Raw genomic sequence first — 14,209 nt, forward strand, 5'->3', positions numbered from 1 at the left:
CATAAAATCCAGTGCATCAAATACCCATTGCAACACATTGAAAGCATTGTAGCCACCACTGAAATATTGCACAAATACACAAAAATATTGTGTAGCACTGGGACAGACCTACAGTCAGGGTTGGGGTCAATGGGGTCAATTAGGGTTTTCAGTTACAATTACATCTTCAATTACCCATGTTCAATCACAACTCAGTTACGATTACAGTGACCGGTATTTTTTTCCAATTACAATTAAACTATAATTATTTTTTTTATCTTAAGTCAATTACTAAAGTTCAATTTACAAGTTACAATTCATCACAATTACTGAGCCTGAAATAAATAACCTAATGAAAGTTAACTTTCCTCTTGTGTTAGCTTTCAGTTAGCATCTCTTATTCAATTCAATTCAATTCAATTTCAACTTTATTTGTATAGCGCAAATTACAACAAAGTCATCTCAATGTGCTATTATTATTATTATTATTATTATTATTATTATTATGATAACGGGTCTTAAATCAGCTGTAAAATACACTAAAAAAAACCAAATATCTATCATCTAATTTCTTTCAAACCATTAGATTATTTGTTGTGTGGGCGTAAATTTTTTTATAAAATGGTAAAATGTGGGAAAGCTTTAATGTGAAACATATTTTAATTACTTAATTAATTAACTACATATCTACAAGGAAGTGTAACATGGTTCCACACTTTTGCGTTAAATCATAATTGACAATTTTTATATAATTTTCATAGCAATTACAATTACAAAGTCTATCATCTGAAATCAATTACAATTTCACTACGATTACGACAGCAACAGATTTTTAAAATTACAATATTTACACCATAACTGTAATTAATTATAAATTATGCGATTACGATTAGAATTGACCCCAACCCTGCCTACAGCCCAGCTCTGTGGTCTACTTTCTATTAACCAACAAGTCATGCAGGAGTACAGATTTAATCAATTAAGATGGCATGGATAACGTGTTATTAAAGGTATAAATACTTTTTACACAGATTCAAATGGGACATTATTAATTGGAAAAAAAAAAAAAAAGCTGTAAATGTTAATGATTATAGAGCAACAAGTGTAGATTGTAGGGCAACGCTCTCACCAGACTGTTGATGTCACCCAGTGTGTGATTGGCATTATAAAGTGAGTAGGTCAGCTGGTGCACACCATCATTGGTTTCACTGTTCCCATAGAAACCCACTCCAACAGCAGAGCTGCAAAAACGGAGAGAAGAGGTTGAAAGAAATGATTAAAGAGAGACTTTTAATTTAGACGTGGCTTTCTTGTGTTGCTTTTTGACAAGTTGAAAACAGAGCAAAGGAAGAAAAACAAAAAAACAAAAAAACAATAGCGCCACAAAGAAAATATTAAATAATTATTATTTCTTGATCCAAACAATATTTCCTTCTTCTCTTTTGTCTCTGACTTTTTGGACTGTTGAGCTATCTCTGGTTGCAGCAGTAAGATGGAATTCTAAAGTATAAATCCGCATTAGATTTTCATTCAACGTCTGTCACTGTGTCCGAGATGAATACACATGAGACACATTTTGCCTCTTTTTGGGGACAGTGCCCAGAATTCTGCACATAGGAAGGAGTAAAAAGTATGGCTGCTCGATTATGAAAAAAATAATAATCACGATTATTTTAGTCATATTTGAAATCACGATTATTCAATTAAATATTCGTCAACCAAAAATTTATTTATTTTTTGTTCAAAAAAAAAACCATAAAATATATTCTTTAAACATAAATAAAATCCTTCAAACACTAAAATCAAATCTGTTCACTTTTGCACAAAACAAAAACACTTTGCTCGAGGTCTTCATCGCGGACAGCTCGTCAAAAATAAATAAATAGCTTAGTTAATGTCTCTCATGTTGGACTTGTCTTTTATTTTGAAAGAAACTTTTCTTTTGTGTTTAAAAAAACCCCATTATATATACAGTATTTGTGTTCTCAAGAGCTATTTTTGAAAAACTAAATTTGGTTGGTTGAATTCTAAAAAAAAAAAAAAAAAAAAAAAAAAGTGGGTCGCGATTTATGACTGTGGTAAAATGTGGGTCCCAGGGTAAGACCAGTTGAGAACCACTGGATTAAACAACTCAAACTTAGTATTAATAACATGTATGTGCCAAGTTGCATTATTTGTAGATGTCCGAAATAGTGGGTTTGTTTTATTTAGCAAATAAATAAATAAATAAAGAAAGAAAGAAATAAAGAAATATTATTTTTTTTTTTTACATAATTGTTTTTTTCTCAATCATGTTATGTCTGTAATCGTTGGGTGTAATAATCGAAATCGTAATCGCATTTTGATTAATTGAGAAGCCCTATAGTAAAAAGTACCATGGTATTAACAAGGCTTTCATCAGAGAAGAGCTTTTTATTAATGGTGCTTTAGGTTAGCAGGGATCGGATACTGCATGTTGTCTTTGGTAAACAACGAAAACATGACACAAAGTTAAAAAAAAAAATCAATATAACACATTGTGGTTCACAACATCAGTGCTGCAACTTTGCATCACGCACAACATTCTACGAGACATGTAGTCAGTTTTGAGGCCTCCAACAGTAGACATAGTTCATTAGAAGCTAAGGGCTTGTTGTCATTGACTTTATGACACAATGTAAAACATCCGTATTTGACTGTAAAGTCCCATTGTGAGCACAACCTCACTACTGTTACTATGGCCCTTCAATTTAACATATAGATAGTGACAGACAAAACAGTACAAAAGTGCACATTTGTGTCAAAATATTGTATCATTCTGTACTGATCAAAGGCAAAGCCATGGGGCAGACAACAGACCAACGTAACACCTGACACCCATTAAACAGGGGGAGAAAAATACATCATGGTGAGATTGTTAACGTTATTGAAAGCAAACTTAACCTGAAGGTGCTATTTTGAGAAAACCTTTTGAAATGTCACACTGAATGTGTTATATACTTAAAGAAAATGCATCATGCACGCAATCAAATGCTGGAATAATGGATCGCCTTTGACATCCCTCTGTTATTCATTTTCATCCCCTTATGATCATATTCTAACAGCAAACACTGAGGTCTGAACCTTTGCATAGGATGTTATTGTGTTATTGTGATCAAATAAACTGATATTTTCCTGCTATTCCAAATAAATTATACATTTTACAATCATCCTTACAACTGAAACAGATTACACAAACCTCATGAGAGGAACAAAACCAGGCGTGGACTACATTTTTTTTTTTAAGTTTTTTTAGTTTTTTGAAGAGCGAGTGGAGGCAGACATGGTAACAGGTGGCAGAAAAATGGGTCAAAAGCAGCAAAGAGAGGCCAAATATTGACAAACAAAGAGGAACCAGGTGGAATTTAACGGCAAAGCATATCTTTAATGAGCAAAATGTGGCAAACAATGGTGAAAAAGGGCAAAATGTGGCAAACAATGGTGAAAAAGGGCATAATGTGGAAAACCATTGTGAAAAAGGGCAAAATGCGGAAAACAATAGTGAAAAAGGGCAAAAATGTGGAACAAAATAAGGCAAAATATAGGGAAAACAGGAAAGAAGTGGTATTTTTTGGGCAAAAGTTAGTTCATTTGTTTAAAAAGCGGCTAAAAAATGTCAAGAAAGGACAAAAATTTGACAAAAGTTTCAAAATGAACTTGTAAAAATGGACAACACTTAGAAAAAAAAAAAGAGATAAAGTCTGAAAAAAGTGTCAGAACTTTTCGAAAACGGGCAAAAATGGGACAAAGGAAGTTGCAAAATGGCCAAAAGAAAATAGGTAAAAGAAGTTCACTGACTTAATACCAGCATCTCCATGATGTCCTCTGATAATGTAGTGGGCTGGTGTGGACACTACACACCTAGACTAGGTGTTTGTCCTCGTCCACCCCTGAACAAAACAATCTAGGTTTATTCATTTGAAGACACTTGTATTTCCAGCTGATGCGCCACAGCCTGAGCCATAAGCTCTTCATTAACCCTGTGACCAGTTCAGCCACACATAGCCGGGTGCAAAGAGCATCTAATGAGATAGCCAGGAAACAGTAATGAGACGCGACAACACGGGGCAGTTAAGCCTCCAGGGAAGCAGTTGTTTTAGCAGATATGCCAAAGCTGCCACGCTGCAGCTCCAGGTGCTGAAACGAACTGAATGAATAGACGACACTCGTTCAGTCACTACTCATTGGCACAATGATGGCTCAGCCGAACAAGGAACGAGATAGATATTTAATCTGTATGTTGCAAATTGTAATTTTTCAATTAAACCTCAGACTTGCAGAGCAATTTAGTATCATTTTGTTTTTGGAAACGGGAACTTTGGATCATAAACAGGCTTATTTATTAACACGTTAAACTCCCCCCAAAAAATGAAGGCTTTTTATGTTTATAGAGGCAAGTATTTATGGGTAAATCATACCTGTGGATAACTATTTGTTAATCAGAGTACATTATTATCATCCATCAGACTGTATGTACACAGCACTATTTATTAAAGGTGGGACGATGTATTGTGTAACAGGATATATTAAAACGTCACAAGATGTATCGTAGATTGTACGAGCGTTAAGGCGACGGGATGGGGGTCAGATAAAAAAAAACACAAAAAACACATGAACTCCTACACATCATATTTTTACGTTTTATTTTTATTATTTCTATTGAGTGACAACATAATGCAATCATCTCGACATAATACAGTTATGTCGAGAGTTAAATAAAAGTTGGTTATTTTTCCAACTGCAAGACTTTTTTTGTCTTTTCTCCCTTTCCAAAAATATCATATTGTATTGTTATTGTGAGCCTATTATCATTTATCATATCATAACGTGAACTCAGTGTATCATCTCACCCCTACTATTCATACAAACACATTATTTTAGAACAGGCTTTATAATTTTTATTCATTTTAACCCACTGAACAAGAACAAAAAAAACAGGCAACCTCAGAATAAAGTTCATATTAAAGCCTCTTTCTTAAAATCATCATGCCGTATCTAGGGATATGTCATCTGAGGACTGGGAGTCAAAAAGTAAATAATATTTCATCTTTCTATGAATCATCCTCAACTCATTGAACAAAGTCAGAATGGGGTAAGAAATAGTTCTGGCACTGGAGATGTCAAGGATGTTAATGCTAAAGGTGGGACGATATTAAAACGTTACAAGGTGTATCGTAGTACGAGTGGTATAACGCGAATAAGGGGGTGAGGGGAGGGATGAGGCATACCTCTCTCCATCCTTGCTACGTGCAAAATGTACACATAGATAATTTTGATGACACAACTTGGTTTTAATTTTAGACTGGCATGAATTGTGAGTCGCTCTATTTGCAGAGTTGCACTTTTTTCACTTAAATATGAAAAATTGGTTTCATTTCGCGTTAATTAATTAATTAATTCGCGACTAATTAATTACAGAAAAATAACGCAAAAAAAAACCAAAAACAAAACGCTATTAATCGCTTTTTTACCCCAGCACGGAACCTTTCCCAGTTCACGAGTTCCCGGTATACCCATAATACTGACGCACAGACTACAATACAAGTCGTTGCTGGGCATCGTTGGATTGGAAAACGCTGCTTCTCATGTCAAATATTATGTGATTAATTTTGATGAATTGAGACTATTTAATTACAAAGTCCCGAATTAATTAGATACTTTTTTTTTTTCAATCAAATCCCACCACTAGTTATTATTGTATTTTTTTAATATTCCTATTAAGTTAAAAACTTTATACCCAGACTAAGTTTGTAAGTTTTCCCAACTGCAATTTCTTTTCCTTTTCAAAACATATATCAAATCATATCGTTATCTTGAGCCCTTTTTCGTCCATCGTGAACTCTGACTATCTTCCCAACCCTAATAATTAATATTAAACATGCCTCTATGTATTTGATAAACAAAATGTAATTACGGGAACTTACCAAATGATGAGACCTGTAATCACAGCGACCCCAGTGACACAGCATGTGTCTGGCCTCTTGACGTCCTCGTCTATGTCTCTGCGGCAGCAGCACAAACACACCAGTAACACTGCAGTGACCAGCAGACTCAGACTGAGACCCACAGCACCGACACACGCTAGAAAGATGAGCGACTGACAGTGGGGGGAGGAAAGAGACAAAAAACATAGATGTCATCAGATTTTTCCCCTCCAGTTTATAGCTGCACAGGAGAGACGTTGCCTGACACTCCAACGCGAAAAGTTCATGGACCGATTGAAAAAACAATCAGCCGGCATCAAACCACTTTGGGAAATATGCTTGAAGCCACTCTGTACCCAGGGGTGGAGCAGCGATTTTAAAAGTGAGGGTGTTCTAAGGGTAGGGCAACCATCGACTTATATTAGTTTATTAAACAAATGTACTAAAACCATGATAAAGCTGTTATTAAGTCTGTAATACTCAACATGTGGCTCTTTATGTCTTCATTTTAAATATTATTCTGCTAGAAAACCTTCAAAAAGGGGGAAACTTTTTAATCCTTTTTACCTATTTTTCTTTGGCGAAAATTACCCATCATGCCTTGCATCCTCGACTGGTGCCATTTAGCACGCCATAATAGAAAAACCGCTATAACTTTCATATACAAAGTTCAAACAGTCTCATATTTGATACACATGATTGTCCGGCCCTAAACAAGGACCAATGTGAAAATTACGCCTTGCATTCTCAGTTTGGTTTTTAATAAGCTACCTTTTGCCCAATAAATAACCCTTTTTTTTCCCTTTTCCTTACATTTTGCCTCTTTTTGTTTCACATTTTTGCCCTTTTTCACTGTTGTTTGCCACATTTTGCTCATTTAAAGGTCCAGTAATATGCTATTTTTCACCCATCTCCATTTGTTCTAATAACACCAACAACATAATATTTGAGGATTATTTTCCCCAAACTCGCCTGTTTTCCGGAGTTTTAGCCCTCTGAAAAGTCCCTTTATTGACGCTTCTAAAAACAGGCTGTTTTGGGGCCTTCACGCAAATGCATGAGTGGGCGTGTCTGTAGACACAGACTTCATGCTGATCACCATAGCGATTTTCTTTTGCTATCCGCACACTCTTGTTGTTATTTTCAGCCAAAAATTATTTATTAAAAATAAAAAATAAAAAAATTAGCGATTGTAAGTTCAACAAACGCTGCTTCAGGGTGTTTGTGTGGCAGCAGCAGCGGCGGAGGAGTAAACTGTCATCTGAGTCAGCGGAGTGTTAAGCTGCTATGTCACTTTTTTGTCATCCTCACCTCTTCTAATCACAGAACTAGTCCATTCAATGCGATAATCATTTGTTCAGTCCAACCGTCAAAGATCACGTCAAAGGCGGTACGAGACGATATAACGGCTACTGAAAATGGAACTGACTGTGAGCAATCACACCGTGTTTTGTATTATCTATACATTGGATAATCTATATACTGAAAGGAAAGCTAATATCTGTGGACAAAGGGACTAGTGGTTAAGGAAGCAGGCTTGTAATCGGAAAGTCACTGGTTCGAATCTCCCTGGTTCATCACTGTGGGATGTTGATCAGTCCTTTATATTAACCCCAACTGCTCCCCAGGTTCTACACCATGGCTGCCCACTGCCCCTCATGGAGGAGTTAAATGCAGAGAAAACTTGTCTATGTAGCTTTACGTATATGAAAATAAAGTATAATGTATATATTCTATATTAAACTGCAGTGTTTGTTTTACCTCTGAGGCAGTTTTAGAGAGAGGAGCTCACATTCTTATAGGGTAGGAGGAGCCAGGATTGTCAGGAGGAGGAGTTTCCCCCTTATGACATAATATTGGGACAAAAATCCAACGCGCCCGTTTGGAGCTGACTTTTTACAAAATGTGGAATAACAAGGGAGGGAGGAAACAGAACTTTTTCAACTTTGGCCCTTAGAATGAGGCTAAAAGAATGTATAAAAAGTGACTTTTTCATAATACTGCCCCTTTAAGCTACCTTTTGCCATTACATACCACCAGTTTCCTCTTTTTTGTCATTTTTTTTTTGCCACTCGACTGCTTTTGGCCCATTTTAGTCACTTTTCACTCTTTTCTTGCCACCTTTTTATCTTTTTTTGTCACTTTACTCATCGCTGTTAACTCTTTGTTTACCTTCTTAGAACAGCGGCTTCATCAAATGGCTGGCTGTGATTGGCTTGATCACCATCCAGTCAATCTAACAGGACCAATATGTTTTCAACAATGAATTCCTCTGTGAAAGTGACGGGGATGATTTTTTGTTTTCATGAAAGTGCGGGTGTCGCATCCCCCACGGGTGAGACGGGCCTGTCTGTACCCCTCTCATATATCATTCTCAAGCCCTACACCCAACACTGAATACATTGGTGGCAAATACAGCTCACAGGGAAACCATGTGAGGTGCAGTGGTGGAATGTAGCTTGGAGGAAAACAGCAATGATCCGAGGCTGTGGGGAGGGGGGCATCATGTGACACGCTGCCTCTCATTTAGTCTTGTGATTTCTAAGTATACACATATTTTGAAGCCCTAAATGATAAAAAGGAACAGAGGGACATTGATGTAGAAAAAGCAGAGAGATACTAGTGTGCAGGCTTGTTTTTTAACTCTTTGTAAATACTGTTTTTGATTATGTGTGTACAGCATGAATAGAAAAAATAACCTAATGCTGTAAAGTTGTGCAACTGGCTGTTTTGTATTCTTGAAAAATTCCATTTCAAATAACATTTAGGAAAAAAAAATTCCCCTGACCTTTTTCATAAAATGTAATCATACTCTTTAGAAAAGCTCATTTCAAACTAAGCAAATCAATCACTTCAGCTATCGGTGTTTATTCCCTAACCCAAATAAAGCACAGGAAGCAATCATGCAAATATTGGCGGTAATTTCAGTCTGGTGTTAGAACCAGTGAGTTTAAACTGGAACATAGTGTGTGTCAGTGCAGGGAACGTATTGTAAGAACAGGAATATCCAATCTAAGCTCCAGTTTAGTTTAATAGCAATACACAGGAGAAACATGGCTTTCATTTTACTTGCAAATATGCACTTCAAGTTTTTAATGCCCCACAAGTTGAGAAACTGTCTGGCTGACTAAGCAGAAGTATTTTATAACTACAACGTCTGTGACTAATTATTCTATTTGGACGGCATTGACACTGTCTGAATTTCAAATCAGGCTGTTTTGCATATTCATGAAAAGTCTGTCCTTAAGTTTTGAGGTATGTCCTATGGAGCCCTTATTTTGTAGGCTATCTCTTGTCGACAAGTATTATCATAATATTGTTTCCAAGCACTGGGAACGAGGATTTCTACTCATCCATATGCAGCCCTAAACCTATAGGCATTCATAAATACAAATATCATTTCATGTTTTTAAATCAATCAGGTTTTTCTATAAGCCTTCATCATTAAAGTTAAGGAAAATAAAAATGTTATGTATTGACTTTAACTCCTTTTATTTCATTGCATAATGATATATGTGTTTAAAACAACGAAAAAAAGAAATAGGTTAAGCTCTGGCCAAACATGGTCCCTTTACAATATTATTTATCTCTTCATTATTCCCAAAATTATTAATGTCATCATAAATCCGAAACATTGCTAACAGGAATATAGAGGGTCTTTCGCAGCGCGTCATCAACGCGGAAGCCGCCCTATTGGTGATCTGGAGCAGGTGAACAAATTTTGAGAGGAAATGGTGAATTATTGCCGTGTTTTTGGCTGTACCAATCGGTCAGACCGTGAAAAACATTTGGAGCTTTATAGACTGCCAAAAGTCATAACAAATCAGGGAGAACAATTATCAGAGAAAAGGAGGCGCTTGTGGCTGTCAAAGCTAAACCAGAACCTACGAGGCAAAAATCTGAAAAACATCCAAAATTGTTCGGCCCATTTCTTGACAGATAAGTGACTTTGATAGTGATAAGTGCTGTGTAGTTTATAGTGTACAGTGTATACAGAAATGTAGACAGAGCTCTGTGGACTAATGCATAGACTGGAGGTCCTTGAAATGAAGAAACTCCTGGCTGACATTACACCTTGGGTATTCATGATATCATACAGTTTAGGTTAGGTTGATTAAAGACGTTATTGTATTACTTAATTTGACCTTCACAACACATCTGTCGTTGATGACTTGATACTGCATCTCCCATATCCATCCGCACACCATCTGGTTATAGGCCTTCAAATTTTTACAAGATTTAAGGTCTTCCGCTGCGTATGGGCTTGGCAAAAACCAGATATTTGACGATATCATGATACATAATAGACGGAAGGCTCGTCTCTGATCCAAGACGAGGGAGCCGTCTCGTATGGATCTGCACCATACAGCGCAACTTTTCCAAATATCGTGCCCTTTCCTGCGGACCAAGTCTTTCCCTGTATGTCCTTGCATCTATAATGCATTTTGAGGAGATTTTCTGTGGTTTATTAATCGCATAGTTTACAACCAAGTGTCGCCAAAATAGCTGCGCATCCGGGTTACTGCCCAGAACGTAACGTCGGTGAACTAAAAACCCTCTATAGATAAATGATAGACCAGTTGAGCTGCCAAAAGCTGGATGCAAGACTAAATCCAGCTGCTATTGCAACCATTTAATCATTTCTTCTTAGAAACACATATGATGAGCCATAAGTAACTGCCTGGGAACTCTGCAGTACTTTGAAACAAATCTGCTTCGAGTTTCTGTCACAAAAACTTAAAGAATCCATGTGGGCTCAATGCTCGTTTTTCACTTGCTTCTCTAATTTTACACTTCATTCTTTTGTAATTAGAAATGCAGACACTTCAATATCCACTTGACGAAGCAGCACAATAAATCAACAGATGCTAAGAAGGAGGATAAAAGGGAAGCACAGAGCAACTGTAGTGCAGCCACTCCTCGGAAGGTCATTTATCTTTTATCTCCAAAATAACATGAGGGTCTAAAGAAGCGCTTAGGCGTGACAGTCGTATGTAGGCTACACATTAGCATCAATTAGATTATGGTGTTTGTACCACACACAAACACACACACACACAAACACACAAAGTTAATTTTAGAATAATTTAGATACCCTATGTTAGATGGTGGCAGTAGGTAGCAACACCAGTGTGTGTATCAGGATGCATAGAGTGCTTATCTTAATGGACAGGCCAGGCTAAACCATGAACATGACATTACATCAGTCTATGACAGGGTTAACTTATTGTGACGAACTCGTCCTAATTACTGAAACATGTCCATATTTAGAAAGTCCAACAAACCAAGCATACAAGGTTTAGTTCATTGCACAGCTTGTGATGAGAGACGAGATGCTGTGAGGCAGCAGCCTTATTTTGTTTAAAGGTCCAGTATTATGCTATTTTTCACACATCTCCACATCTCCAGTATTTTAGGTTTATTTTCCCAAACTCGCCTGGTTTCTGGAGTTTTAGCCTCTGAAAAGTGACTTTCATGACACTTCTAAAAACAGGCAGTTTTGGGGCCTTCGCGCATATGTATGAGTGGGCGTGTCTGTAGACAGTGACTTTATGCCTCGCTCTTGGAGAGGGAGATCACCATAGTGGTTGTCTTTTGCTATCCACACACTCTTGTTATTGTTTTTAGCCAAAAAACTGCACATTACAGTAAAACACATGGGTATTTAAACAGCTATTGTGATTGTGAGTCCGACAAAAACACTGCTCCATGTTGTGTGTTTATCAGCGGCGAAGTCAGTCAATTGTTTCAAACAGTCACCAGACCTGCTGTCGCCTTCTTGTCATCCTCACCAATTTTAACCACAGGAATAGTCAATTTAAGATGCTTGTCCACTGTTTTGTCCAACCGCTGCGTTGCAATGGGTCTCAAACACGTCAGATCACGTCAAAGGTTATACGAAGCGGTGTAACGGCTACTAAAAATGGAACTAATTGTGAGCAATCACGCTGCGCTTTGGATTATCTATACTGGATGTGTACAAAATGTGGAATAACAAGGTAGGGAGGAAACAGAACTTTTTCAACTTTGGCCCTCTCAATGTGGCTAAAGGGATGTATATCACTGTAGCAAAACCCCTACAAAGTGATTTTTTCATAAAACTGCCCCTTTCATTCTTTTCCAAACGTGTACAATACATCAGTAAAAGACAAATGTAAAAGCAGCAGAGTGAGGAGTGAATAGTGTTGTGATGGAACACAGATCAAAATGACAGCTCTATAGTTTTCTGTTATATCCACTGAGACTTTCAAACATTGCCTCTGTCAGGACTATTCAATAGATAGGGCATTTACTTTAGACAGAGTTGCTGTTGACACCAACTCAATGTCAGTGGTTTATTGAAGACACAGACACACAGAGCTGTTGTCACGTGTTTCTTTTTTTTTTTCTTTAAGTCTAGAATTGATTGTAGTAATTATTTATCTTATAGTGTTGAAAGCACGTACTTGAATGGAGGGGTGTTGGAAAAAAAAAAAAATGATGATGAATTAATCGCGATTCACCAAAGTGTAGTTTAAAATATTTGCCCATGTTAAGGCAGAGCCAGTGTTTATATCTATGGCTAATAATTTAAACATGGTCCCATGCCTCCAGTAGGAGTCTGGATGCTAATAATCTAGGCTGGTTTGACACTGAGAAAAATCAGAATAAATCAAATTCAATATTTGGGGACATTGTTTCCTAAACTTAACTCAATATTGTGTGTCTTTGGAGCATGTTTGGAAAACCAGCTGGCGACTAATCCATTTATTTAGCCTTTAACTAAATAGTATTGTCTTTTTCAAAGCACAGTAGCATTGTTTTATTGTATTTAGTGTATAGGAATATTTGATATAAACTTTTACATTCAAGACTTCAAGTCTTTGCATTAAAAACACTTTCGATTGCTTTTAAACTTGGATTTAAAGGAAACTGCATTGAATCAAGAGTTACAGTGAATATTTGGTTTAAAGACAAATGTTTGCCTGCATATACATAATACAGCCATGCTCCACGTTGCTTTTTATCACTTGGAACACATTATGCTTAATGCTGGTCATGTTCTGGACACTATACATACATCCTAGGGCTGCACAATTAATCAAATTTGAATCGTGATCATGATTTTCGTTGCTACGATTAAATCAACCTGATCGTCGGCAATATTTATATCTGAAATACGGGCTTTGCACTCTGTAATAGTGTATTTATTTAGTTGGCCTTTGGTACATTTTTTTTTTTTTTTTAAATTAATTTTTAATTAAAGCATCAATTTGCACTGTAAACTGTACACACACTGTTTGTTTAAAAGTAGTGTAATATTTATTCATTTATTTTCCCTAACGACTGATAAATAATTGTCATAACAAAATTGATCAAAAATAATCGTGATTATCATTTTGGCCATAATCGTGCAGCTCTAATACATTCACCACATTTTATTACTGGGAATTTAACAGTGTTATATTAAACTACAAACACGTATTATTACAAACTATATCTAACGTTAAAGCCATTCTAAAACAACTTGAATTCCTTCTACATGAGTTAGAAGTTTATTGTTATGCACCATGAAACATTATATTCACAGCTACAGTAAACTACTAACCTGCTGATAGTTCCCCTCTTCCGGTTTAAAAGTGTTGTCCACCGACTGGAAAAGTAAATTAAAGTGAGGGAAATTATGAAGCCAGTATGCCCACCATGGAGCAACATAATCCAGCCTCGAAGTAGCCATCACTGCTACTCAATCTTCAAATAAAAAAAAAAAACAATACAATAAAAATAAAATACTTCCGTCTTCAGTGGAGTTTTGAATGACAAATATAATTTGCCATTGTTTTGTCAGAATGCGGATGGATGTAACTGCATCCCTCTAGGTTTGCCATGATTGCAGCTGATCCGCGCTGACCGTGTATTACTGTTCTCCGTTTGACCGTGTGAACCTGCCTCCTTCTAAACAGAGGGCGTGACACACTTAGGACCAGTGGATGCACCACGCCTTCAATCAGACGGAAACAAAGAACACTGCGTTCATATGGAGATAGATTTGTGCCTGTATTATTCAACTAAAAAAATAAAAATCACTATTTTCAATCAAAAGAAAAAGTGTTCAGATGCAAATATATATATATATATATATATATATATATATATTGCATTTGAACACTTTTTTTCTTTCATTGAAAACATTTTTTAAATGATTTTTTTTTCTCTTTGATTGAAATGTTTTATTTTTTGACTGAATAACAAAGAGACAAATGCACGAGCTATAATATGGCTCAAATACAAAAAAGATAACTTCAAAA

At 36.3% G+C, this 14,209-nt stretch overlaps 1 protein-coding gene across 1 annotated transcript in view; it reads right to left on the bottom strand.

Annotated features, from left to right (window-relative positions):
• LOC114468383 (protein tweety homolog 2-like) overlaps nucleotides 1-13,638 on the bottom strand; it is a 44,235-nt gene extending 30,597 nt beyond the window's left edge. Inside the window, exons 1-3 of the mRNA XM_028455244.1 lie at nucleotides 13,510-13,638; nucleotides 5,922-6,094; nucleotides 1,109-1,220 (exon numbers count right to left, since the gene is read on the bottom strand). Of these exons, the coding sequence (XP_028311045.1) occupies nucleotides 1,109-1,220; nucleotides 5,922-6,094; nucleotides 13,510-13,638 (414 nt within the window). The remainder of the gene's footprint in view (nucleotides 1-1,108; nucleotides 1,221-5,921; nucleotides 6,095-13,509) is intronic.
• Between the last annotated feature and the right edge of the window lie 571 nt (nucleotides 13,639-14,209).

This window comes from Gouania willdenowi, chromosome 8, assembly GCF_900634775.1.
Source record: "Gouania willdenowi chromosome 8, fGouWil2.1, whole genome shotgun sequence".
NCBI lineage: Eukaryota > Metazoa > Chordata > Actinopteri > Blenniiformes > Gobiesocidae > Gouania > Gouania willdenowi.